General features: G+C 46.9%; 2 protein-coding genes and 1 long non-coding RNA gene across 9 annotated transcripts; all 3 read left to right on the top strand.

Annotated features, from left to right (window-relative positions):
- The first annotated feature begins 1,055 nt into the window (after positions 1–1,055).
- Positions 1,056–2,515, top strand: LOC134038668 (uncharacterized). The gene is made up of 5 exons (XR_009932672.1): positions 1,056–1,325; positions 1,577–1,632; positions 1,818–1,866; positions 2,121–2,172; positions 2,408–2,515. It is a non-coding gene; the product is annotated as an uncharacterized LOC134038668 (long non-coding RNA).
- Positions 2,516–2,910: 395 nt separating this feature from the next.
- Positions 2,911–19,206, top strand: sec31a (SEC31 homolog A, COPII coat complex component). 7 transcript variants are annotated; one of them, XM_062484770.1, is made up of 29 exons: positions 2,911–3,081; positions 3,710–3,789; positions 3,969–4,092; positions 4,568–4,763; positions 5,128–5,223; positions 5,361–5,501; positions 5,764–5,906; positions 6,266–6,365; positions 6,509–6,670; positions 6,983–7,135; positions 7,258–7,488; positions 7,588–7,662; positions 7,832–7,873; positions 9,768–10,151; positions 10,672–10,780; positions 10,933–11,111; positions 11,369–11,495; positions 12,317–12,462; positions 12,547–12,720; positions 12,867–13,091; positions 13,505–13,606; positions 14,197–14,302; positions 14,913–15,263; positions 15,857–15,892; positions 16,654–16,712; positions 16,923–17,171; positions 17,309–17,428; positions 17,669–17,740; positions 17,883–19,206. In XM_062484770.1, exons 2-29 carry the CDS (start codon positions 3,711–3,713, stop codon positions 18,060–18,062), a joined length of 4,161 nt encoding a protein of 1,386 aa, XP_062340754.1. In that variant the 5' UTR covers positions 2,911–3,081; position 3,710; the 3' UTR covers positions 18,063–19,206. The 7 variants fall into 7 exon arrangements, with proteins under 7 accessions (XP_062340754.1, XP_062340758.1, XP_062340756.1 ...); XM_062484774.1 differs by lacking the exon at positions 9,768–10,151; XM_062484772.1 differs by lacking the exon at positions 13,505–13,606.
- A 303-nt stretch (positions 19,207–19,509) lies between these two features.
- LOC134039029 (stearoyl-CoA desaturase 5-like) lies at positions 19,510–23,024 on the top strand. Its single transcript, XM_062484777.1, has 5 exons — positions 19,510–19,934; positions 21,104–21,234; positions 21,941–22,146; positions 22,385–22,617; positions 22,815–23,024. The coding sequence occupies exons 1-5, from the start codon at positions 19,697–19,699 to the stop codon at positions 23,003–23,005; spliced, it is 999 nt and encodes a 332-aa protein (XP_062340761.1). The 5' UTR covers positions 19,510–19,696; the 3' UTR covers positions 23,006–23,024.
- Positions 23,025–24,319: the final 1,295 nt, after the last annotated feature.

Raw genomic sequence — 24,319 nt, 5'->3', positions numbered from 1 at the left:
TAAAAGTTGAATTTCTTACAAAATACTTCTGCCTTATGTTCCCACTGCTCAGGGCATTGACCGTCAGTTTTTCCTCTCATCAGTGTCCCTGTTGTCCTTGTACACAGTAAGTGTCACACCTGGATATGCGTCACTGATATCAACACCTTGAAGGAAATTAAACTACCCTATGCACTGAAGATACCTTGTCTAGAATGTCTGAAGACATGAACATAAATTTGACATTTACCAATATTCACATTAAACCACATTTGTAGGTTAAAAAGGGCTTCCTTAAGTTAAGCACAATTTGTGTAGAGGGCTCACTGTCAATTTCAAGTCAAAATATTTGATCTAGTTCTCCCTGGGAGTAATGCACGAACGCAAAACAAATTATAGTACCCTTCGATCATACATCTAGCTAGAGACTTTTACTCAGTTCTTAAATACAAATGTTCGCTTTAAATTCAAAAGTAGAAAACTTTTTGTACCAACCTTCTAGCAGGTTCACGAGTTATCAGTAATTCCTTATAACCTTTTAAATGATTTGCAATAGCAGCGTTTTTGAACCTAATTTGTACCACTGCTACCTGAACCTAAGATGTGCAAAGGCTGTGCAGTGTTCGTTTTGTTGGACTATGTTACGTGACCGTTGCCTGTAACTTAAGGTGAAATCAAACTTTTAGTTTTGTTTGTTTTTTGTTTAAGTCTATTAACCTCTTCATGACCGGTATCGTCTAATTTATCATCCTCACTATAACACAGTAAATATCTCACAGCATTTATGTACTTTTTAATTATTTTCAATTGTAAAATGTATATTAAGTCAAATGTAAGATGTTGTCATTGTAAATTGTAAGCATACCATGAAACAAATTAAATTTATACAGTTCTGTATTTGCATACTGTACATTTTCTTAATTTCATTCATTTCTCAATTATTATTATTTTGCATGACTTCCATCTCAAGTACAAATTGTTTTATTATTCAAACAATATGAAACAGACATTGAGAGCAACTAACTTCCATCCTAACATCAAATGACGTATTTCCTGTGGTGATTACCCACATTGCCCTGCGGCATATAAGTACTTCAGTCTGAGAACTCGTCTTCATCCATGTGGTTTCTACAGAGTATAGTTGGGCGATTGTATTGCATAGCATTGACCAGCTAGCGCGCAAGAAGATGAGACACAAGAATCAAGATGTAAATGTGACATGAACATGTTATCCAACATGCTCACAGAATATTTCACACGAAGCTGAATTATCCAGCCTCCATGGCTAGCCAGGTGGAAACCAGGCCGCCAGCTTCTGCTAGTGGGCTAGCTAGCTAGCTAGCGTGGTAAGTTTACTGCAAGTGGCCGTAGAATTGACTTCAAACGTGCATTCAATTTACTGAAAAAGTAGACTGGAGTATAAAAATCGAAGTACAGTGTCTTATGATTCAAAATCTTTTTGCTGTTCACATAATGATCAACAGTGATTACTATTTTATGATATGAGGACACTTGCCAAGTTGAAGTACGCCACCAGTTTACTAGCACGTGGTGAAATGTAAAGGACCTAGTATTAACATCATTCAATGTTTTACAGGCCCTGCAATGTTTCAACGGGATTGTTGTGGACCCCACATCGTGAAGTAAGAATCGGTAAGAGTCCTGATGGTTATCATATTATATTTGAATTGTGTCGCCCAGTGATTAAAATCTTATTGCTGTTCACATCATGAAAAATAGTGATTACCATTTTGTATATGAGGACGCTTAGTGGAATTGAGACTAGGCCATATATGAAGTTCAAGTATCTAACTCTTTAATTTCCTCCAACTCCACAGATATTCCGTGATTCTGAAATATTGTAACGTTTTGGACTAAATGGATGAGGTAAGAGTCATTTAATATGGTCTGGGTGAATAATGAATAATGACCAGTTGTCCGGTGATTAAAATCTTTCTGCTGTTCACATCATGAACTGTAATGATTATTTTGTTGTATTATTATGAGGACATTTACAAATCGAGTGCAAAACCAGGACACGAATCCTAGCATTGTGCACACCAACGGCACTATATTGGTGCATGGGAAGTTTTCCTGTTTGGAAGATACCTTGACGATAACTGTCTTAACTTTGTTTGCAGGTAGAAGAACGTGTTCACCTGCCACCATGTAGTTCTGTAAGTTATATCTAAGGTATGTAAGCATTACTTTCCATCAAATATGGAAGATAATTAGATTTATTCAGAGTTAATGTGGAAGTTGACTGTCCCAATGATTAGATCAATCACTACCCATCTGACCTATTCACATGTTTGGGAAAGATTAATTTATTCATAAATGAGGGTGCAGTCTTCGTAACATTTCGGTTACATGGCCAATGTTTGGAAATTATGGTTTTTAACATTGTTCTTCTTCGTGTCCCTAACAGATAAATACATGAAAGAGGGATGCCCAACTCGACCTGAGGTGCCAGAAACCTATTCTCCTATTGACCTCTTTGTGACAATAAAAACGTGTTTTTTTTTTAAAGTTCTTGTGGTGTTGCTTTCATGTTTGTGCATACCCACGTATGGCAAGATCTGCAAAGCCCTGACCACATGAGGTTTCAGTACATTTATATGCTTAAGCATTTTAATGATGCTTTGCAGGGTATGTTGGTGCAACTACTTTTAATTTGTGCTGTTACTTAAGGCGCGGAGTTGAGTTAACCCCGTGTAATGTGCAATATCAACACGGGAAATCTGACACTACATTCAAATATCTATCCGTGTCTATAATACCTCATAACCATTTAAAGAATGCAAGATTACGCTAGATTCCACTGTTGATCTACCGTACAAGTAGAATGTCTCCTGGTACAAAATGTTCAGGCCCACGTTCACCGGAAAGGGTTTGCTTACTTCTTGGGAGGAGGGGACTATTATGCCACGTTGATGGAGGGGCAGTGTGGGGACGTGGAATTGCATCCAGTCTACAGCCGGCAGCGGTCCTCTTCTTTTGGTGACATTTATAGAATCACAAAGGGACTCCATTGAAGAAAAGTTGCATGTCATTTGTTTTTATGTGTGTGTTAACGTTGTAAGAAGGAACAGACTTGGGAAAGTAAGTGAATCCGAAGCCAAGTATGAGCAAATAACCGTTTGTTTTTCTATGAGGCTGTGTAGCTAGCTTAGCTATTTGACTTATGGCTGCATATCGCTCATTGAAGGAAATTGTAGCTGCAATAGATTACATTGCTAAATACTGTACATTCTGTACATTCTTTTGTCATTGCCGCTTTGTCATTGCTGTACAAGAATGTCAGAATTTGTAGTTAAAAAGGCTATGCTACATAGTAAAGCGTGGCTTATGTAGCTAGCAAACTTAAGTCTGGCTTACGTACGTAGTGTACCATTTAGTAACTACCTAGGTATAGCCCATTGACCACACTTATGTCTTCGTGCTATAGTATCGTATGACTTGGTAATTAGTGTTACTTAAATGAAGGATGACATTCGGTAAAATCGATTCAGTTTGTGGTCTCAATTAAATACACCTTTGCCCCCTATAGACTCTCCCTTCATCTTAGCATGTTAGTTACCTTTGACTACCAGCAGTTTTATAACCCATACTGCGGGCATGTTGTACCTGCAATCACAAACGATATGTGCACTAATGTAATACAGTTTTAAGTCATGTTAGTAGCATGTTTGTCGTTATGATTGGAAAACGTCATGTTCTGTTCATTTAGGATGAAGCTCAAAGAGATCAATCGCACAGCGATCCAGAGCTGGAGTCCTGCACAGCAACATCCAGTGTACTTGGCAGCGGGTATGAAGGCCTTTTAGACAGGCTCCAACTAGTTTTTCTTACATTCTACTTCTTTTCAACTCTTCTCACAAGAAAAACACAGACTCATCCACGATGAAGAGTACAACATTCCGTATTCAGTTGTCATTGTGAGTTTTCTACCCGTTTTACAGTGAGCCGCCTTTATGCTCGTTGTTTAGGTACTTCAGCCCAACAGCTAGATGCCACCTTTAGCACCAATGCCTCGTTGGAGATCTTTGAGCTGGACTTGGCCGAGCCCTCTCTGGACATGAAGTCCTGCGGCACCTACTCCTCCTCTCATAGGTAGGCTACTAGGGGAGCATGTCTGTTTTCAAATGTGGCAAGGACAACTCTGTAGTTGTCATCCGAAGGTTGCCAGTTCGATTCCCGGTCATGCCAACTGACGTTGTGTCCTTGGGCAAGGCACTTCACCCTACTTGCCTCGGGGGAATGTCCCTGTACTTACTGTAAGTCGCTCTTGATAAGAGCGTCTGCTAAATGACTAAATGTGTAAATGTAGTTAATGACTGAAGAAGTGGCTGTTAAGAATGCTTTTCTTAAGAAAAAGTAGGGGCAGGGTGGGCGCACAGATTTGTAGTTTTGCAGTTTTTCAAAAGTGTGTAACAAATGTATAACAAAACACATGCCCCTGGCTACTACACACACACACACACACACACATCCAGCCTAGCAGATAATCATCACACAGTTAATCAACATACACACTTCCTGGATCTGCACTGCTGTCACATCCTTTGTTTTCGTTTGTTTTTCTCAGATATCACAAACTGGTGTGGGGTCCCCATGGGATGGAAGGGAGTCTCCCGTCCGGAGTCCTGATCGCAGGGGGAGAAAACGGGGACGTGATCCTGTACGACCCTGCCAAGATCGTAGCTGGGGACAGCGATGTGATCATCACCCAGAGTGACAAGCACACGGGCCCCGTGAGAGCCCTGGACGTCAACTCTTTTCAGGTGTGCTCAGTTCCAGACCAGAGGCAGATGTCGGGCCTATGTTGACCTTGTCTTAAGGCCCTTGCACACTGAGTGAAATTTTCGTATGCGTTTTTTGCAATCGGTGGCTCTGAATTGCCCAAAAACCTATCAAAATGCTGGCTATAGATGCGAAAAACGCATAAAATCGAACCCGATCCAAACTTTTTTTTGACGGACGAAAGTTTCGGAGGCAGTGTGTAAGCGCGATTGACATAACGTGAGGTATTTATTTTTTAACGTGCGAACATTTCGGACTCGAATTTCGGACTCAGTGTGCAATGGCCTTTACTGATATTTTACAAGTGCTACAGCTAACGAAGACTCTCTTTCTTCTGTCTAACAGACAAACCTGGTTGCCTCAGGTGGGAATGAATCGGAAATTTACATCTGGGACCTGAATAACTTTGGATCTCCGATGACTCCGGGACCTAAAACTCAGGTAACAGACATTCTCCAAATCTCTTGTTACTTTATCCATCATTACCTTTTTTTTTGGTGTGTATATTCTCCAGGAGGGTCCGCTATTGCCCACCCTGTGCGATTGTTGACCGTTGTGGTCGGTGTGTGTTTGAGCAGCCCCTGGAGGACATCAGCTGTGTGGCGTGGAACCGGCAGGTGCAACATATCCTAGCCTCCGCCAGCCCCAGTGGTCGAGCCTCCGTCTGGGACCTCCGCAAGAACGACCTCATCATCAAAGTTAGCGACCACAGCAACAGGGTAAGTGTGGTCGTCTGCCGTTCGTTCCCTCGCTTCCTGCGTACGTTTTTGGTCTGGCCCTCGTGGGAGGATGGATCTTTTAGGGGGAAAGAGCCTCTGCTCTCCTCTTCCTCTCCTCCCCTCTTCCCTTCTTCCTCTCCTCCCCTCTTCCCCTCCTCCCTCTGCTCTCCTCCCCTCTTCCCCTCTTCCCCTCCTCCTCAAGCTTTGGTGGTTCTGACCCGTGTGTGAGACTGGCGTTTGAGCGTGCGTTTGCGTTCCCAAGATGCATTGCTCCGGGTTGGCCTGGAACCCAGAAGTGGCCACACAGCTGGTTCTGGCGTCGGAGGACGACCGCATGCCTGTTATTCAGATGTGGGACCTGCGTTTCGCCACCTCTCCTTTCAAGATCCTGGAGAACCACACAAGGTAAACCTGAGAATAGTTTTTGGGAAAGGATTCTCTTTTATTTACATTTAGTCATTTAGCAGGCGCTCTTATCCAGAGCGACTTACAGTAAGTACAGGGACATTCCCCCCGAGGGTGAAGTGCCTTGCCCAAGGACACGTCATTTTGTACGGCCAGGAATCAAACCGGCAACCTTCTGATTAATAGCCCGATTCCCTAACCGCTCAGCCATCTGACCCCCAGGTAAACCTGAGCATAGTAGTGCGTGTGTTTGTCTTTCCAAGCAGAAAGGTGGCCGTAGCGTATAACCTAGCGTGTGTTGTGTGATCTTTGTAATATGACGGAACTTAGGAAGTTTGGGCTTTTGTCCATTTGTACAGGGGTGTCCTTGCCATTGCCTGGAGTTTGGCTGACCCTGAACTGCTTCTGAGCTGTGGGAAGGACAACAGGATTCTGTGCTGGAACCCCAACACTGCTGAGGTGAGATTCAAACTCTTAACCCTCCTCTTCTCAACATCACAAACCCGTGAAATCAAGAGCTTTGTAGGAGAGGTCCTGCTTCACCGCGAGTATGCTGCCACTTTTCTGACGCATCGGGGATCCTCTTGGCGGTGTTTCCACAGGTTCTGTATGAGCTGCCCACCAGCACCCAGTGGTGCTTCGACATCCAGTGGTGTCCCAGGAACCCTGCTGTGCTGTCGGCCGCAGCTTTTGACGGACACATCGGCATTTACTCCATCATGGGGGGCAGCAGCCAGGCCCACACCCAGATGCAGGCAGACCAGGTGGGGGGTGTGGCAGACCAGGTGGGGGCTGTGGCAGACCAGGTGGGGGCTGTGGCAGACCAGGTGGGGGCTGTGGCAGACCAGGTGGGGGGTGTGGCAGACCAGGTGGGGGCTGTGGCAGACCAGGTGGGGGGTGTGGCAGACCAGGTGGGGGGTGTGGCAGACCAGGTGGGGGGTGGAGAAGTTGTGGAAGGAAAAAATAAATATAATCCAGACGGGATAAATCTGGTTAACATTTGGTTGTGTTTTCCTGGCGTTAGAGGGTTTTTGCTTGTCTTAAGGTTGACTGGGCACTGGGTCTCTCTGTTCCAGATCACTTCCTCGTTTGGGAACATGGATCCGTTTGGGACGGGCCAGACACTGCCCCCTCTTCAGATGCCCCGGACCCCTGCTGCCCCTGCTACAATCACCCCCCTGAAGAAGCCCCCGAAATGGATCCGTAGGCCCGTCGGCGCCTCCTTCGCTGTGAGTTCTATTTGTTTACCTTTTTTCACTCGCGCCAGCGTTGACTGATGAAGAAACACCTTGCTTCAAGCTGACGGTACCATCTCACCGTGGTTGCTTTTGATTCTCTGTTCCTCGTGTAGTTCGGTGGGAAGCTGGTGTCTTTGGAGAACCTGAAGCTAAACCCACAGCAACCACAGCAGACCACAGCACACTTGGTTCACGTCAGTCAGGTCGTCACAGAGACGGCCTTCTTGAAGAGGTCAGGCCAGCTTCAGATGACTCTCAACTCCGGGAACTTTGTGGATTTTTGTGAGGCGAAGATCGCAGCAGCCCAAAATGAGTTTGAGAGAACAGTCTGGTCTTTCTTAAAGGTAGGAGTTTTAAATCCTAAAGTGACTTTGTTTGTGAACTGTGGCACAATGGCTTATTGTAGAAAGCGGAGAATAACCTAAAACGTTTTGTGTTCCCAGGTGAACTTTGAGGATGATGCTCGGGGTAAATACTTGGAGCTTCTAGGATACAAGAAGGAAGAACTAGCTTTAAAGGTGAGTATTTACAAACCAGTCTTTACAAGTAATTGCTATTTCCTCATTTTAGTGACCTTGTCCACAGATTGAATACAGTGACTTGTTGCTGCCTGACCTTTTGGGGGGTTTAGAGGTTGGCATTAATTGACTTGACAGACCCAGTAACTTGTGCTGTGCTTGTGTGCAGATAGCAGCGGCACTCGAAGAGAAACCTGTTCAGCCCGAGAAGGTAAGATGTCTTAGCTTTGCTCTTAATACACACAGTAACCACTCTACACAGGGCGGTTACATACTTAAACGATACCTCTCTAGCGTAATAGGTTTTGTTTTGTCAACGTAGTCTGGTTTTTGAAGCCGTGTGCAAAGGGTGTTGCAAAACACAACAATTTGAGGAAGTTAAAGTTGTCTTACAAAATGACTTTTTCCTAACCAGTGGGAACATAATCTGTTGACTAAAGTATTGTGAAAAATCTCCGTCTGCATAGTGTCTTGAGTGATTTTTGCATTTCCTTGTGCTCATCAATGATTTATTTACTGGACATAAATCTGGAAAAAATGCTTCTCTCACTGCTTGAATCGATAAAGCAACCAGTCACACACACACACTGTAAGAATGACAATATCCTCCTGAGGATACGATCTGAAGAACTAGTTACACAGTTTTTATATACATCTAAAAAAAGCTCACATAAATACACAGACAGGGAGTCAGATAGCTGAGCGGTGAGGGAGTCGGGCTAGTAATCTGAAGGTTGCCAGTTCGATTCCCAGCCATGCCAAATGACGTTGTATCCTTGGGCAAGGCACTTCACCCTACTTGCTTCGGGGGAATGTCCCTGTACTTACTGTAAGTCGCTCTGGATAAGAGCGTCTGCTAAATGACTAAATGTAAATGTAAAATGTAAGAAAAGTGTTTTTTACCAAAGATTGCTTTGACCAAATTCAAAATTTTGGTTGGAATATTAAGCCTAATCTTTTTACAATCTCTTCTATTACTTGAGAGATTGTATCTCCGTGATTATGATTTAATGTAAACCCAAAGCCTCTTCTGTGCTGAATGCTCTGTGAATCCGGCCTCCTCCCTCCCTTTTTCCTGCTGTTCAAACCTGCTGAAGACTCCCTCTGCTGCTGCTGCTGCTGCTGCTGCTGCTGCTGCTGCTGCTGGACTCAGTCCTGATCCTGAGCTCAACACTGTTCCCCAAGTCAACCTCCACCCTCCTGTTGAACTCCCATCCCAACCGCCTGCACCAGAACCTGTCGTTGAATTTGCCTCCCAACCTCCTGCACCAGAACCTGTTGTTGAACTCCCATCCCAACCTCCTGCACCAGAACCTGTTGTTGAACTCCCATCCCAACCTCCTGCACCAGAACCTGTCGTTGAATTTGCCTCCCAACCTCCTGCACCAGAACCTGTTGTTGAACTTCCATCCCAACCTCCTGCACCAGAACCTGTTGTTGAATTTGCCTCCCAACCTCCTGCACCAGAACCTGTTGTTGAACTCCCATCCCAACCTCCTGCACCAGAACCTGTTGTTGAACTCCCATCCCAACCTCCTGCACCAGAACCTGTTGTTGAACTCCCATCCCAACCTCCTGCACCAGAACCTGTTGTTGAACTCCCATCCCAACCTCCTGCACCAGAACCTGTTGTTGAACTCCCATCCCAACCTCCTGCACCAGAACCTGTTGTTGAACTCCCATCCCAACCTCCTGCACCAGAACCTGTTGTCGAATTTCCCTCTGAATTTCTGGTTGAGCCTGGCTTCCAGCTTGATTCAAATCACGACCTCCTCCTCGCTAGTGACCTCGCTGCTCCTGTGCTTTCCCCTCATTCTGCTCCTCTCCTGGACCTCAGCATTGACCCTGCGCTAGCACCCGCTGCCCTTCTCCAAATCCAGCCTGACCCTAGCCTCTGTACCCCCAGTCTCTGTGCCTCTGCTGAGCTGCTGTCTGTCACCGGGTTTGATCTTGAACCTCCTGTGAATCTGCAGCCTCTTTCTCAGTTCGACCAGATTGACCTGCAGCAGCCTGCTTCTGTATTCGATCAGTTTGGCGTGACGCCTCAAGTTGACCTGCTACAGCCTGTGCCTCAGTTGGACCTCACTAATTCGGTCAACTTACAGCCAGTTCCCGACTTCGACCTCAACCCTGCGTCCTCCCTTGGTCTACAGCCAGTGCCTGGTTTTGATCCCACACCATCACTTAACCTACAACCAGTAGCCGTGTTGGATCTGGCTCCCCTGATCAGCCTGCCACCTTTAGCGGACTCCAGCCTCAACCTCTTGGCTGACCTCCCCCCCGAGGCAGCGTTCGACCTCATTGCTGCAGCAAACCTGCAGCCAGCGGAGGAACCGGAAGAGCCTGAGGTTCCGGCAGCGCTGTTGGAGCCGGAAGCGGAGCCAGAAGCACCTGAAGGAGAGACCCCCGAGGCTGGTGACGGGAAGGTCCAGACTGAGCCCAGTGCAGTGGAGCCCCTCCCTGTGGAGGAGGAGAACCCTCTGGAGGAGGTACCTCCCCCCCGCAGTCCACTCCCAGAGAGTTTACCATCTGAAACACGCGATACGATACTTGATACGAAAGAGAAAAAAAAGATACAATATGATATGTTACGATACGATATGCTACGATACGATATATGATATAATATGTCACAAGATGATAAATGATACGATACGACACACAGCTGTACATTTTTATTGGAATCATGGTGGCTGTTTTTTTAGAACCCTTTTTACTTAACTCTAATTATCTGCATTACACATTGTCTTTCTTAGTTATTGCTTTGATTATATTTTCGTCATTAACATCTTTCTCTCTGGGGTTGACTCATACCTTTCTGTTGCTGTTGTCTTGTTTTGTTTAGGCTACAAATGGTTTGTGAAATTTGGGGTTGTGAAATGATCAATAATTGTTATTACATATGTCTATGGTAAGATAAGGCTTAAACCGGGCTGGTCCCGGTAATCTGATTGGGCGAGGAGAAATTATGCCTTTCCCCCAGAAGTGACTGTTTCTCTGGTCTCTCAGGAGGTGACGGCACCAGTGGAGGCAGAGAGCAGCCCCCCAGAGGAGACTGTGGAAGAAATCACAGGCCCTGGCTCGGTAGAGGCAGGCATCAACCTCAGAGTCAGTCAAGGTAAACTTGGGTGTTTTCTCTTGTTGAAACGTATTTTGCTGAAAAATCAGACAAAAACGTCATGAAGCGTATCGCCTAGTCGTACGCATACAAACTCGCCTATTCTTCGCCACGTAAAACCGGATGACGGTGCTGTTTTTTTTCATTTGCAGATGTAGATGGACTGATCACCCAAGCTCTGCTGACCGGTGACTTTGAGGGGGCGGTGGAACTCTGTCTCCACGACAACCGCATGGCCGACAGCATCATACTTGCCATCGCTGGAGGGGCGGAGCTCCTGGAGAAGACGCAGAAAAAGTATTTCACCAAGACCCACAGCAAGATCACCAAGGTAACGCCTTGCACACGGCCAAAACACTACAGCTGTATGTGTAATGACTTGTAATGATACCTAAAGTATTAACCACAGTGTTAGTGTAACTGTATTGTATACAGTATGTATTATATATCTCGATGGTAAATATATACAACTGTGTGTATCTGTGACATGCTGATTGGTTGAGAAATGTTGTTGTTGCTGTGTATTTTAGATTCTTCTTCTTCTTGCTATGTATATTGATTATTGATTGACCTGATCCTCTCCTGCAGCTGATCAGCGCCGTGGTGACGAAGGACTGGCATGACGTGCTGCAGACCTGCGACCTGCAGAACTGGAAGGAGGCTTTGGCTGCCGTCATGACCTACGCTCAGCCCGACGAGTTCTCCTCCCTCTGTGGTTAGAATCAGCTCTCGGATCTCTTTTGATATTTTCTAGCGCAGGAACAACTCTCTCGAGCCATGTTCCGCTGTTACTTCCTCTGTCATGCTTGAGGGTGGTGATGAAGGTGAGGGTGGTGATGAAGGTGAGGGTGAGGGTGGTGATGAAGGTGAGGGTGGTGGTGAAGGTGAGGGTGGTGATGAAGGTGAGGGTGGTGATGAAGGTGAGGGTGGTGGTGAAGGTGAGGGTGGTGGTGAAGGTGAGGGTGGTGATGAAGGTGAGGGTGGTGGTGAAGGTGAGGGTGGTGATGAAGGTGAGGGTGGTGATGAAGGTGAGGGTGGTGGTGAAGGTGAGGGTGGTGATGAAGGTGAGGGTGGTGATGAAGGTGAGGGTGGTGGTGAAGGTGAGGGTGGTGGTGAAGGTGAGGGTGGTGATGAAGGTGAGGGTGGTGGTGAAGGTGAGGGTGGTGATGAAGGTGAGGGTGAGGGTGGTGATGAAGGTGAGGGTGAGGGTGGTGATGAAGGTGAGGGTGAGGGTGGTGATGAAGGTGAGGGTGGTGGTGAAGGTGAGGGTGGTGATGAAGGTGAGGGTGGTGATGAAGGTGAGGGTGGTGGTGAAGGTGAGGGTGGTGATGAAGGTGAGGGTGAGGGTGGTGATGAAGGTGAGGGTGGTGATGAAGGTGAGGGTGGTGATGAAGGTGAGGGTGGTGATGAAGGTGAGGGTGGTGGTGAAGGTGAGGGTGGTGATGAAGGTGAGGGTGGTGGTGAAGGTGAGGGTGGTGATGAAGGTGAGGGTGGTGATGAAGGTGAGGGTGGTGATGAAGGTGCTGTTCTCCTCAGGTATGATGGGCTCCAGGCTGGAGGCAGCCGAGGATGACCAGCTGCAGGCCCAGGCCTGCCTGTGTTACATCTGCGCCGGCAACCTGGAGAAGCTGGTCTCCTGCTGGACCAGAGCCCAGGAGGGCCAATGCCCACTCTCCCTCCAGGTGTGTGTGTGTGTGCTGGATTATGTAAACTAGTGTTCCTGTGTATTTTGAGTCTGGCTAAGTGTGTGTGTGTGTGTGTGTCAGGACCTGGTGGAGAAAGTGGTGGTGCTGCGCCAGGCTGTGGAGAAGAGCCAGGGTTCTGGTTCCTCGGTCGTGGGCGCTCTGCTGGCTGAGAAGATGAGCCAGTACTCCAGCCTCCTGGCCTCTCAGGGCAGCCTGGACACAGCCTTGGCCTACTTACCAGAGAAGACCAACCAGGTAAACAAACCGACTGACCCACGGCGTCAACACACGTAGCCCTGGGGTTACCTAGGAAACCTGCTGTACCTTATCACGCCTCCTCTATGCCTCCGTCTGCTGGGTTCTGTGCACCTCCTGAGGGTACATGCTCTGTTTGCCCTCAGGCTGCCGTGCAGCAGCTTCGCGATCGCCTCAGTCGGGCCCTCGGCCAGCAGGCTACTGCTCCTCCAGCCCCGGCCCCAGCACAGCCCCCTGCTCCCCAGCAGACAGAAGCCCATCCCAGGCAGACCTACAACCCTGGGCAGCCCCAGGTGCCCCAGCCCGCTCCAGCCCCAGCACCTGCCCCGGTGCCCAGCGCTGGCCCTGCCCAGTCTCAGTATTACCAGCCGGTAGGTTCCTACTCACCACACATGGCAAAACACCAAACACTGCTTCTTAACGGCACTTTGCATTCCTCAGGGATGTTGATTATGGTTTTCGTTCCGGATCGGGTGCGACACGACTCACTTCAAAGGCAGTGTGCTTTCTCGTTTAGAATACATTGTGAATTTGAAGGTGTTTCCTTAAAACCTTTTCGACAACGTTTGTGTCTCCCTGGGTTGTCTTCAGTAGGGATGTGCTGTTTCCTCATGGAGATGCTCTCAGTCTGTGTTTCTCTACCACCTCATTTGGCCTCGGGCGTCTGCCATTCCTGCCGTGATTGGTCTTGGCTGTGTGGGAGGGTCCCTATTGGTTGTTTCTCACCTGCTGAGTGGCCGTCATTGGCCTGTGTGTGTGTGTGTGTCGTCTCTGTGTGATCCAGGCGAGGTCTGCCACTACTGTCACCTCCTGGAGTAACCAAACCCCCACAGGCTTCCCCAGTGCCCCTCCTCCTCCTCAACTAGCCCATGCCTCAGACCAGAAGGTACACTGACCACACCCCCTTCGCCACGGCTGTGACCAGCTTCTATACACACACATGCACCCCTCCCCCCCTCCACGGAATTCACTGCTACCTATACTCCCCCTGGTCTGCCCTACCACTCACCCTCCACCCTTCAGCCAGCCCCCCCCCCCCCCCCCCCCCCCCCCAGACCCTCCTGCATGGCTGTAGATGAGCCCTGGTGTCCTACATCTGTCACGTCTACTTGCGAAATGTTATTCCCCCCCCCCTCCTGTCTCCCAGCTGTTCTGCATGCCTGTTACACCCTTGCTTCATGCGTAGACCACAGAGCCAGTAGAGGTTGCCGACACAGCCAGGAGTCTAAAGCTGTTCCAGGAGAGACGCCCTCGTCGGAGAGATAACTATTTTCCCACACGCAGCAGAAGAATGCGTCCTAGATGATAACATCGGCACGCCGCCTTCGCTAACCCAGTCCACCCTGTTTCCCCTGAGCTTGGAGGGGAAGGGCGGGGCCGCTCGGGGGGGGGAGGGGGATCCGAACCGGAGCCCCACCCCCCGGACGTCCGTCCCGTCAGTCTTGAGAGCTGAGTCGTCTTCCTGTGTCTCTGCAGGTGGAGGCCGGCCAGCCCAGGTTTGGGATGCAGGCACCGGGAGCAGCAGCTCCACCCCAGGCCTCCGCTGCCCCGCCTGCCTACATGTACTCCCAGCAGTACCAGCGTAAGTGTCTCCCTGCGTCCCCGTCACAGGTCAGCAGAGTCCTAGTTCGGCAAGAACCAGGTTTCTGCTTGCTCTCTCACAGGGCATTTTGGACTGAGTGGTCCTCGTTTGCGAGAACTACATCCCAGCAGGAAACGTCACACGCTTTTTTACTGCCACCTAGAGGTTTGGAGTGAAAGGACAGAAAGTTTCCAGACTTTATGCCCTTAGATAAACCACATTCTCTCCTCTTTTAATTTCTCAAATTAAACCACCAAGCATTTTCATGCAGAGAATGCTTGTTTTCCCGATGACATCGTCTACCTTTTTTTCTTCAGTCTTTCCTGTGATGCTTCCGACCCCAAAACTCACTGTCAGAAGTTTCAAGAAACTGAGATTAGAATGTTGATCTCATCTGCATGATGTATTATCCTGAAACACTGTTTGCCTGATGTTACTACAACTTTACATTCAGATTCATCGCATGTATCGATCTGTATCGAAGAAAATGCCTCAAAGGTTAAACTAAACTTGTCAACATGCATGTTAAAATCACTGTCAACTGTATTGGCTGTGCCCAATCTGTTTTCTAACAGCATCTGTTCTCTCTTGTCTCTCTGGTAAACCCCAGCCTACCACCAGGTCAACCAGTTCCAACCTGGAGCTGGGGCACCAGCTATCTATCAGCCTCTCCAGTACTCTGCTGCCTCTCTCCCCCCTCTCCCTGCCTCCTCCTGCTGCCCCCCTGCCCCCGCTCCGGGCTTCCGGGCTCAGTACATGCAGCCCGGCCCCCCTCCGCCCGGCCCCCCTCCTCCGCGCTACCCTGGTCCCCCCGCGGGCCACCCCTCCTCTCCTCACCCTCTCTCTCCCACGGCCTCTTCCGCCTTCTCTCCTCTGTCCTCCTCCGGCGCTTCTTTCCAACATGGCGGCCCTGGATCGCCCTCCTCCTACATGCCTCCTCCGCCACCGACAGGAGCCTCAGGTACACTGCCTGACCCCGCCCCCGACCAGATCCCGGCCTCTCAGAGAACAGGTCTGCACTGGCTCCGCCCAGCCGCCGACCGTCTGTCATCTTGATTGACGTAGTCAAGGGGGCTCCCTAGTTACACACACACACACACAAACACAATTTGTGCTTTTGATGAATATCTCGAAAACAAACCGTGGAAGTCCTTATGGCTTGTAGGTGCTGTGGAAGGGTCTAGCATGGCCAGGGTGAGGGATATTTCAGGGGAGACGGGCTGACACCTGCTGACGGTGCCTAAGGTAGCGAAGCTAAGGCGGTCCAGCAGCATTTAACAGCTGCTGTTTTCGCTAGCGTTCCCCTCGCCTTCCTTTCAATGGACGTGGAATAGCTGAGCTAGCATATCTCAGCTGCCGCCTGGAACGAGCCTGGTTAGCCATTAACGTGCCCCTCTGTGGCCTCGAACACATCCAGGTGTTAGGTGTGTAAAGAGCCCTGGCCATAAGTAGCCTCTAGAGTACTGTTAAGACAGAACATGGTGCTGTTCTTTAGGAGAGTGTTGTTTTTTTGTGCTAATGTTAAGTATGTGCTTAATAATGTGTGTTCCGCAGGGGGATTTAATCCAGACACAGACTGTTTTATGGAAGGTGAATTAAAAGGCGGCTTGGCTTTGCTACAGCAGATAATTACTGCTAGAAAATTACTATTTCACCTGACTGTCCTGAGCGCATAATCGATTTGATCCCAAAAGATTTAAGCAAAGCAGAGGACTTGTGAATATTGTAATGATGTGTGTTCATGTTGTGAGTGTGAATAGTTGCTAAAATCGGACGTTAAACCATTAAAACCACATGCCTTTTGATACCTTTATATATAATGATATGGATGTTGACCCAGATTTCTAGTCAGCCGGACTAAGCAGTCTTTCTGCTGTACGACGATGAGGGCTTTGCATGGCTATCTAGGACAGTCATTACCCTGATGGAAATGGCAGACAGGAATCATGATTGCGGTCAGGGTCATGGCTAGGCTAAAATGCTAGATAACATAGACATACGTGTATTTCAGGTGCTTTAATTTAGCTTTAATGCAGATTTTTTACTATCAGCTGGGTTGAATTCCAAAGAAAAATGTGTGTGTTGAAGCCATAATGATCACGTAGCCTCTCCTGTCATCCAAATATACATTAACCTTTCCCGTAATTACTTTTGACCTAATTTACTTATCATTATCAATAACCCCTCCTTACGCTCTGCTCTGTGAGGTGCATCCTTCCGGCAGGGAGGTTGTATCGGCTTGCGTTGCCGGTCTGGCGTTGTCCTGGTGATGACGTTAGCCGTTGTCCTGGTGATGCGCTGGCTGGAGTAGGAGACGGATGGGTCATCCTGTCTTCTCTGCTTCTCCACAGGGCCCCAGAACGGCTGGAACGACCCCCCGGCGCTGAGCAGAGTGCCCAAGAAGAAGAAGGTGAGTGCGTCTGCCAGCCCTCTCAGATCGCTGTGCTGCACCAGCTAACGTTTACCTCAGAAAAGAGGTCAAACCACCAGGCTTCTAACACCAAAAGGGTTTCGCAGTGACAGCCCCGTATTCAAACCATCTGATTCGTTTGCATTACATGCGTTTCCAAAAACCTAAAAGTTCACCAAACATTTTTTCTCTCAACCTTCCGACCTCCAGGTTCCAGAGAACTACACCCCCCCTGCCCCCATCACAGCCCCCATAATGTCCCCCCTCGGAGGGGACCCCCAGGCCCAGCAGGTTCCCACCATGCCCCCCCAGCCCGGGGTCCACGGCCAGCCGGGGGTCCAGCCCCCCTACCCAGGCATGCAGCAACAGCAGCCCCTCCCCCATCAACCCATGAACCCTGCCCTTCCCAAGACCAGCGTGGAAGGAGCCCCTGGAGCCCCCATTGGAGATGTCATACAGGTTCACGTCTTCTACGACCAGAATCACTCCGTGTTTATTCAGTTATTGTTACACTTCTGTGTTTTTACAGACGTGTTTCTTGGGGACAGTTCTGTGTTTCTGACGTCTGTCCCCTGCTCTCTGCCTGCTCCTCCCAGCCCCTGCAATCCATACCTGCTGAGAAGATCACTAAGAAGCCAATCCCAGATGAACACCTGGTCCTCAAGAGCACGTTCGAGGGCCTCATCCAGAAGTGTTTGGCAGCTGCCAACGACCCTGTGGGTTCTCCTTTATTTACGGATCAAAGTTGCCATAGCAACGCCAACAGTAGCAGTAGCGTCAACTGTCAACCTTAGCAACACTCTACCCCGTTTGTACAGTTGAAAACACTTGAGTTTTGTATTTGCATTGTATCCTTAGTAATGAAAAAGGTTTCTTACTGTGAATCGGCACAGCCAGGATGTTCTGTTTGTGGAAGGATTGTTGACGTGTAATCGCCACATCTCTCTGCCCCACAGCAAACCAAGAGGAAACTCGACGATGCCAACAAGCGCCTGGAGGCTCTGTACGACAAGCTGAGAGAACAAACTGTGAGTCGAACCTTCCTCTCACAGCGAGTCAATCACAAGTAGACGAAAACGCCTACCAGGAAATGTTAGCTTTTAGAAATATTTGGTTTCAAATGGTTTCCAGGGTCAACCATTCTTACCGTTTATCTCTCCCTCTCTTCAGCTCTCGCCAGCCATTGTAGGTGGACTGCACAACATGGTAAGGAGCATCGAGGCTCGGTCCTACACGGAGGGCCTGACCATCCACACCCACATAGTCAGCACCAACAACTTCAGCGAGACCTCGGCCTTCATGCCTGTTCTGAAGGTGGTGCTCACACAAGCCAACAGACTGGGGGTCTGAGAGAGAGGGGGGGGGGCTCCCGATCACCTGACCCAGTCTAGAACAGGACCGGAGACCAATCAGACGCTTGAGATGATGTCATAGAGATACCAGGAAGTAGGATTTGGAGCCTGTGGATGTAGATGCAGGGATGTAATAGCCGGATTTTTGTGTCACTGAGGTTTCCGTGTGGTTACCGATATGTTTCCTTAAGAACGAAGGGATTGATCCAGTAACAGGTTTTTTATTTTTTATTTTCTTGTCAGTATAGCATGGTCAGAGTCCTCCCGCATCTCAGACACCAGACATCAGTATCACCACAGTAACATAGGACCAACCTCTTGCCAGTCTTATTTTTTATCTTCACACAACACGACTCATCACAATCTTAAGGTCATGTTCTTTTTATCGGTTAGATGTAATTTTTTTAATTGTAATCATGCTATTCATACAGAGCAGAGTGCAATGGGGATGGTCCTCTTCTAAAGCAAAAAAACATTGTACGAAAAGGAATGCACGCTTCAAATAGCCTTGGAATCATTGTCAAATTGTTCAGTTGGATTAGCATTAAAATCCAGTGAGAGCCGGCTACAGGGAGAGCAATCTGCAATCCAACAGTCCTCATTTTCTCTGTTATGTTTAAACAAGAGAAACCCTTTTTTGTTTAAGACCAACAACATGCAATATTTTCAATAAATAGTATTTATTTAAAATGCGTTGCTTCACTGTTTTAATATGAGTTGCTTTAGGAGAGAAATTTGGTTTAGTTTGCCTTTTTATGGCCATAAATGGCACGTAGACGTCACATTACTTACTGGTCCTAGACGCTTTATGAGTCACAAGCCTTCTGGACAGTGATACTGTACGCCCAAAGCCATCTGCGGACTGGGATCAGGCATGTGCCTGATAACCTTAATGATATGCATCTGTTTAGCATTCCTGTAGCGTTAGCAATTAATTATCAATTGTCCGGATCAAGCCCTAACATGCTGGACGAACATGACAGAGTTTTAGAATTTGTACTGTTCTTATAGTATCTTACGCCAATAACAAAACTGTTTGCTTTTTATACCACCTCTGCCTGTCCGCAGTATGTATTAGGCTTGTGTATACTATAGGCTACATGTCTTCATGGAGTTAAGGTAATAAATGCTTTGACAAAGTCCTTGTCTGTCATGGTGTTTTCTAATCAAATGAAATGCACTCTCATACAGGGTTTATTGTATGTGTGGCTACATGACAAACACTAGGCAAAGTTATACCTCATTAATCTCACCACAATGTCCAACATGCGTTCGTATAAAAAAAATCCAGTGAACAGAACACTTTATTAGTTCTTTGCATCATTGCAGTCTGAGATCTTACATCAATAACACCTCATCTGTGACTGCGACACACTATTGGCTGCAGAGCTGCACGTTCTTCTGCGTGACTGAAGGGGGCTGTGTTCTATCCTCTGCTCGCGATGCTCTCTGTCACCAGTGAGAGGATTGAGTCTGGAAACTGAGATGCTGCAGTTGGCTGGGAATTGATTGACTCTGTCCACATTTTTCATGTATTGTAAATTATTCTGAAACAGATACCTTGATAAAAGTGAAGTCGGGATAATTAAGCTTTTTTTTTTTGTTTACTGTTGCCTTTATTCAGCAGTGGAGATGGTTAGTGTTCTGACCGCAAGTGTTTATCAGGATGGGGAGACGGTTACCGGCGAGCCTAGGGGACCGGAGGAGACCAATGCTGAAACCCAGGCTCTATGCCGGGATGATTATTCAAAGGATGACCGCTCTCGAAGCATCGTCTGGAGAAACGTAATTCTCATGGTCCTCCTGCACACTGGGGCTGTCTATTCTCTCATCGTTATACCCAGAGCACAGCATCTTACCTGGATATGGTGTAAGTCTGCAAGACAAAAGAACTTGCCTTGTGTAACTCTCTTATCGTGCTTGTGTAACTTCAGTAAATTGCCATTGCAGCCTATTGAGCATTGGCTGTGCGTGCGTGATGAGATCCATGTTGCCAACTGTAGCCTGCGTTCAGTCTAAAGGGAAGCCATAATACAATGTCTCTGTGGCACATCAGCAGGTCTTTTGCATGGTGTTTTGTTATCAATTTTACTCTGATTTCATAAATGAGTGGAGGGAGTTTCGTGGTCTCAGTTCCGGGTTTTCGTTGGTCTGGTTGATTATAATTAACGAATATAGACGCAATTAAATCTGTTTTGCGGTTAAATAAACAAGCAGGTCGTCTCAATATAAAATATCTTATTATCACAGGATTCTCATGACACTGTTTGTCTTGATCATCAAGGGTTTTGATAACTACCGGCTATCAGATTTTAGTTTTTTACTAAAATATAATTTTATTTAAATGATGATAACACTCATTCATCCCACCCTCTATTTCATATGGGGCTGTAAAAAACAAAATTTGGTAATGAGTTCATAATTTTCCGTCCAGTGACAGTTCCCAGTTCCGTCTAACAGGTATCACGACATCGGCCAACACAGCCCTCTAAGTGGAACCCTTTCATTAGTCCTCTTGTCAATAGTAGGAAGGGCTGCTATTTTTAGCCCTTCCTCCAGTTTAAAATCAACAAGCTACAGTAGATTACGTAAAGGACCATAAACAAACATCCAGTCCATGTATAAAAGTCTTTGAAATGTGGAAAAAAGCCTCAAATCCAAATCATAAAGGACAGGCGCAAACACATGCAAGGTCATGTCCCAATTTGCTTTTGATCGGCTAAGAGTCTTAGCCGATCAAAAGCAAATTGAAGTGATGAGTATTTTAACCCGTTAAGGAGTAGCGTCACACATGTGATTCTGAACATTCCAACCGACTATTTTCCGATAGACAAAAACTATATGACAAACGCTATAGTATGGCTTCAAAATTTACAATTAGGAGGCTAACAAGTAACACTAGCAGGTAGTAGCATTGCTACGAGTATTATGCTAGGTTGCTAGGTAACGGAAGCTAACTAAAACTAGCTAGCTTCCGTTTTGGAAAAATAACTCACTCCTTAAAAGATTGCTTTTCTATCCCCACTTTGTGTCTTGCAGCTTACGTTTGCTTCATCATCACTGCCCTGGGGGTGACTGCGGGGGCCCACCGCCTGTGGAGTCACAGGTCCTACAAAGCCAAACTCCCCCTAAGGGTGTTCCTAGCTGCCGCTAACTCCATGGCCTTCCAGGTATAGATTTCTCTCGTGAAACCCACAACCACCAATGCCGACACAACAACAGTCCTAAAGTCTCAGAGTGAAACTACAGTGGAGGTGTCCTGTTTTCAGTCTTGTACTCCGTGACAATATGTGTTGTCGCAATCGATCGCTCATTTTTGATTAAGTCAAGTGCTTTTCCAAATCCAATACAGTGGGAGGTTTTCCAGAAGCTTTGATACGTCTCTGCCTTTGGTTGATTATTCTTTTGAGCATTTTTTTTCTGAATTTTTCTCTAGGGTTTAACTCTCACCAAAACCCCTGACAGACAGAGTAGATGTTTCCTAATGAGTCTTTCGGGAAGTCTCACAAAATCTCAGAAGAAAACATGGTGTCTCATGTGTGCCAAGCTTGACAGCACAATTGCTTCTAAATCTCTGCCATCCTTATTTGTGCGTAAAAGACCCCCCCAAAAAGCCACTAGATAAACTGTTTTAAATCTCCCATGTGGACCTCTTGGTCCCATTAGTTTCAAAGGTTAATGAGAGAAATTAACTTGCTGACCAGTGTGCCCTTCTCACAGGACTTGTAATATATCACAAAAAGATTTTCTAATTATGAACTGAGTAGAAAGTCATCTAACGCAGTGTAATCACACAAATGAAAATAAAACTAACTCGGAATAAACGTCAAAATGATACGTCCTCATTTGCAATCATGGTTGTGTTTCCCTCTCCAGAACGACATTTTAGAATGGGCACGAGATCACCGGGTGCACCACAAGTACTCAGAGACGGATGCCGATCCTCACAACGCCACACGAGGTTTCTTCTTTGCTCACATCGGCTGGCTGTTCGTGCGGAAACACCCTGCTGTCATCGAGAGAGGCAAAAAGCTGGACCTCACCGACCTTCTGGCCGACCCTGTCGTCCAGTTTCAGAGGAAGTGCGTCCCCGAAGCCTGTTTTTGTTTCACATGTCACGTATCTCTTTTACCAAGCTTGGGCAGAGTGATGTGTGAAATAAAAACGAGTTCCTGAAATGGAGAGTTTTCAAAAGATATTTGAGGTCTTTCTGTGATTGTAGAGAGTATACAAGAGTATTAGAGAGCTTATGATTTTGCCTTAAAACCTTAAAAGAAATGTGGATTCCCCAGATACAGTGTGTTTCTGTTTTTTCCCTAGGTACTACAAGACGTCAGTGTTGATCATGTGTTTTGCTCTCCCTACCCTGGTGCCATGGTATTTCTGGGGAGAGAGCCTGTGGAACTCTTACTTCCTGGCCTGCATCCTGCGCTACACCCTCTCCCTCAACGTCACCTGGCTCGTCAACAGCGCCGCACACCTGTATGGCAACCAACCCTACGACAAGACCATCAACCCTCGAGAGAACTGGTTCGTCACTTTTGGAGCTCTTGGTGAGTTTTGGCTGTTGGGTGAGGAACTGTTAGAACCTCAAACTCTGTGGAACTGTTAGAACCTCAAACTCTGTGGAACTGTTAGAACCTCAAACTCTGTGGTGCATCACCATTCAGGAAATGGATACAAGAACGTTGTTTTTTTTAAATCCCTTCTCAACATGTATGTTATCTCAAATGTTTCTTCATGATCTCAGGTGAAGGATTCCACAACTTCCACCACACCTTTCCGTTCGACTACTCCACCAGTGAGTTTGGTCTGCGTTTCAACCCCACCACTTGCTTCATCGACCTCATGTGCTTTCTGGGCCTGGCCGACAACCGCAAGAAGGCCACTCCGCAGATAATACAGGCCCGCAAGCTAAGGACAGGAGACGGCAGTGCCTGAGGACACCTCCATGGCGGGAGGGGAGGGAGGGGGAGGTGGGGGGAGGGGAGGGAGGGGGGGGGAGGGGAGGGAGGGGGGGTTACTGAATAAAAAAGCCTGATGTTTTGTGCCACCGTTCTTCAAAATTCCTTCACATTTTGTTCTGACACATGGATTAGCTGTTCCTTTTTCCGTCCTAAAATGAAATAAGATCGGGTTTTACTTTTAACTAGGTGCAAAGGGGTTGATTTGGTTTTTAAATAGAAGAAAAAGACGGTTGTCGAGCAGGTGATTGTTAGTTAGCTGCTGCTCTTATTTGCTCAGAGCCCAGCTCTCACTAAAGCCCCCAGAGGAAACTTGAGGTAAATTAGAGGTATGAAATCAAAGTGCGACCTCTGTTGCGTTGATGTTTCTGTTGAATATGATTGATTATGAGCCAGTGCTGTTTTTCTGCCTTACCGTTCACCAGAATGTATTTGCATTGAGATTCCTGTTCAGGTCTTGGTAGTATGTTTATAGTGGTCTATGTATCGTCTGACAAGACGACATCCATCATTCAGGCTCTGAACCATTCACAAGACAAGCCTGAAAGAAGGTTGGAAGGAAATTCGTATTGAGCATTGTGACCAAATTGATGTTAAATTTGAATATGATGATAATTCAATGTTAAAATAAGTGGACTAATAGACTGTGGTGTAGACATTAATTTTGTCAGCCAGAATGTCTTCAAATAGCTTTTAGTGCTTTTACCCATGTTTCCAACCATGTTTCTGAAAATCTCTAAATGGGAAAATCGTTGTCATGTAATAACATTCAAAGACAGATTATCTCTACGAATAGTGTAGTAAGTTGACATAATGGGGCCAGTCTGAGAAGCTGGATTTGGTGAGTTCTTACTATCCACTAGTAGAAATTATATTATTATAGACTGCATGTGCATTAACACAGTTTACGTGTTCGAGTCCTGTTTTCACTCAACACCCCCCCCCCCCCCCCCCCCCACTGCTCTCAGGTATTCCAGCCCTGAGTGTTTGTGTGTCACATGTGGGGGTTGCTCAGACAATGTCAGATGTATGTTGGAAAATATTATTCTATAACGTTGCCGTTTAGTGCTTCTTCCTATGCTGTACTAATTTATATCAAAACATGTAGTGAGTTGAGCTTGTGTGTTATATGCCTGTGTCCCACTCAAAGTTAGGATGCTACGTATGGAATGACTGTTTGTATACCTTAACTGTCTTGTGTGGGTTTTTTACTGTGTCTGGATGAATATACGCTTAAATATATATTGGTTTAGATTATTGTTATCAAATACATCGTCTCCCACGTCTTTCT

This window comes from Osmerus eperlanus, chromosome 18 (genome assembly GCF_963692335.1).
Source record: "Osmerus eperlanus chromosome 18, fOsmEpe2.1, whole genome shotgun sequence".
Lineage (NCBI taxonomy): Eukaryota > Metazoa > Chordata > Actinopteri > Osmeriformes > Osmeridae > Osmerus > Osmerus eperlanus.
The sequence above is the reverse complement of the archived record's forward strand: the minus strand, read 5'-3'. Positions and strand labels throughout refer to the sequence as shown.

Coding starts and splice junctions, on each gene's coding strand:
- LOC134039029 (XM_062484777.1), top strand. CDS start 19,697: ATGGTTAGTGTTCTGACCGCAAGTGTTTATCAGGATGGGGAGACGGTT. Junction 21,235..21,940: donor CTAACTCCATGGCCTTCCAG/GTATAGATTTCT, acceptor TTCCCTCTCCAG/AACGACATTTTAGAATGGGC. Junction 22,618..22,814: donor CGTCACTTTTGGAGCTCTTG/GTGAGTTTTGGC, acceptor TCATGATCTCAG/GTGAAGGATTCCACAACTTC.
- sec31a (XM_062484770.1), top strand. CDS start 3,711: ATGAAGCTCAAAGAGATCAATCGCACAGCGATCCAGAGCTGGAGTCCT. Junction 12,463..12,546: donor AATGCCCACTCTCCCTCCAG/GTGTGTGTGTGT, acceptor TGTGTGTGTCAG/GACCTGGTGGAGAAAGTGGT. Junction 17,172..17,308: donor CCATTGGAGATGTCATACAG/GTTCACGTCTTC, acceptor TGCTCCTCCCAG/CCCCTGCAATCCATACCTGC.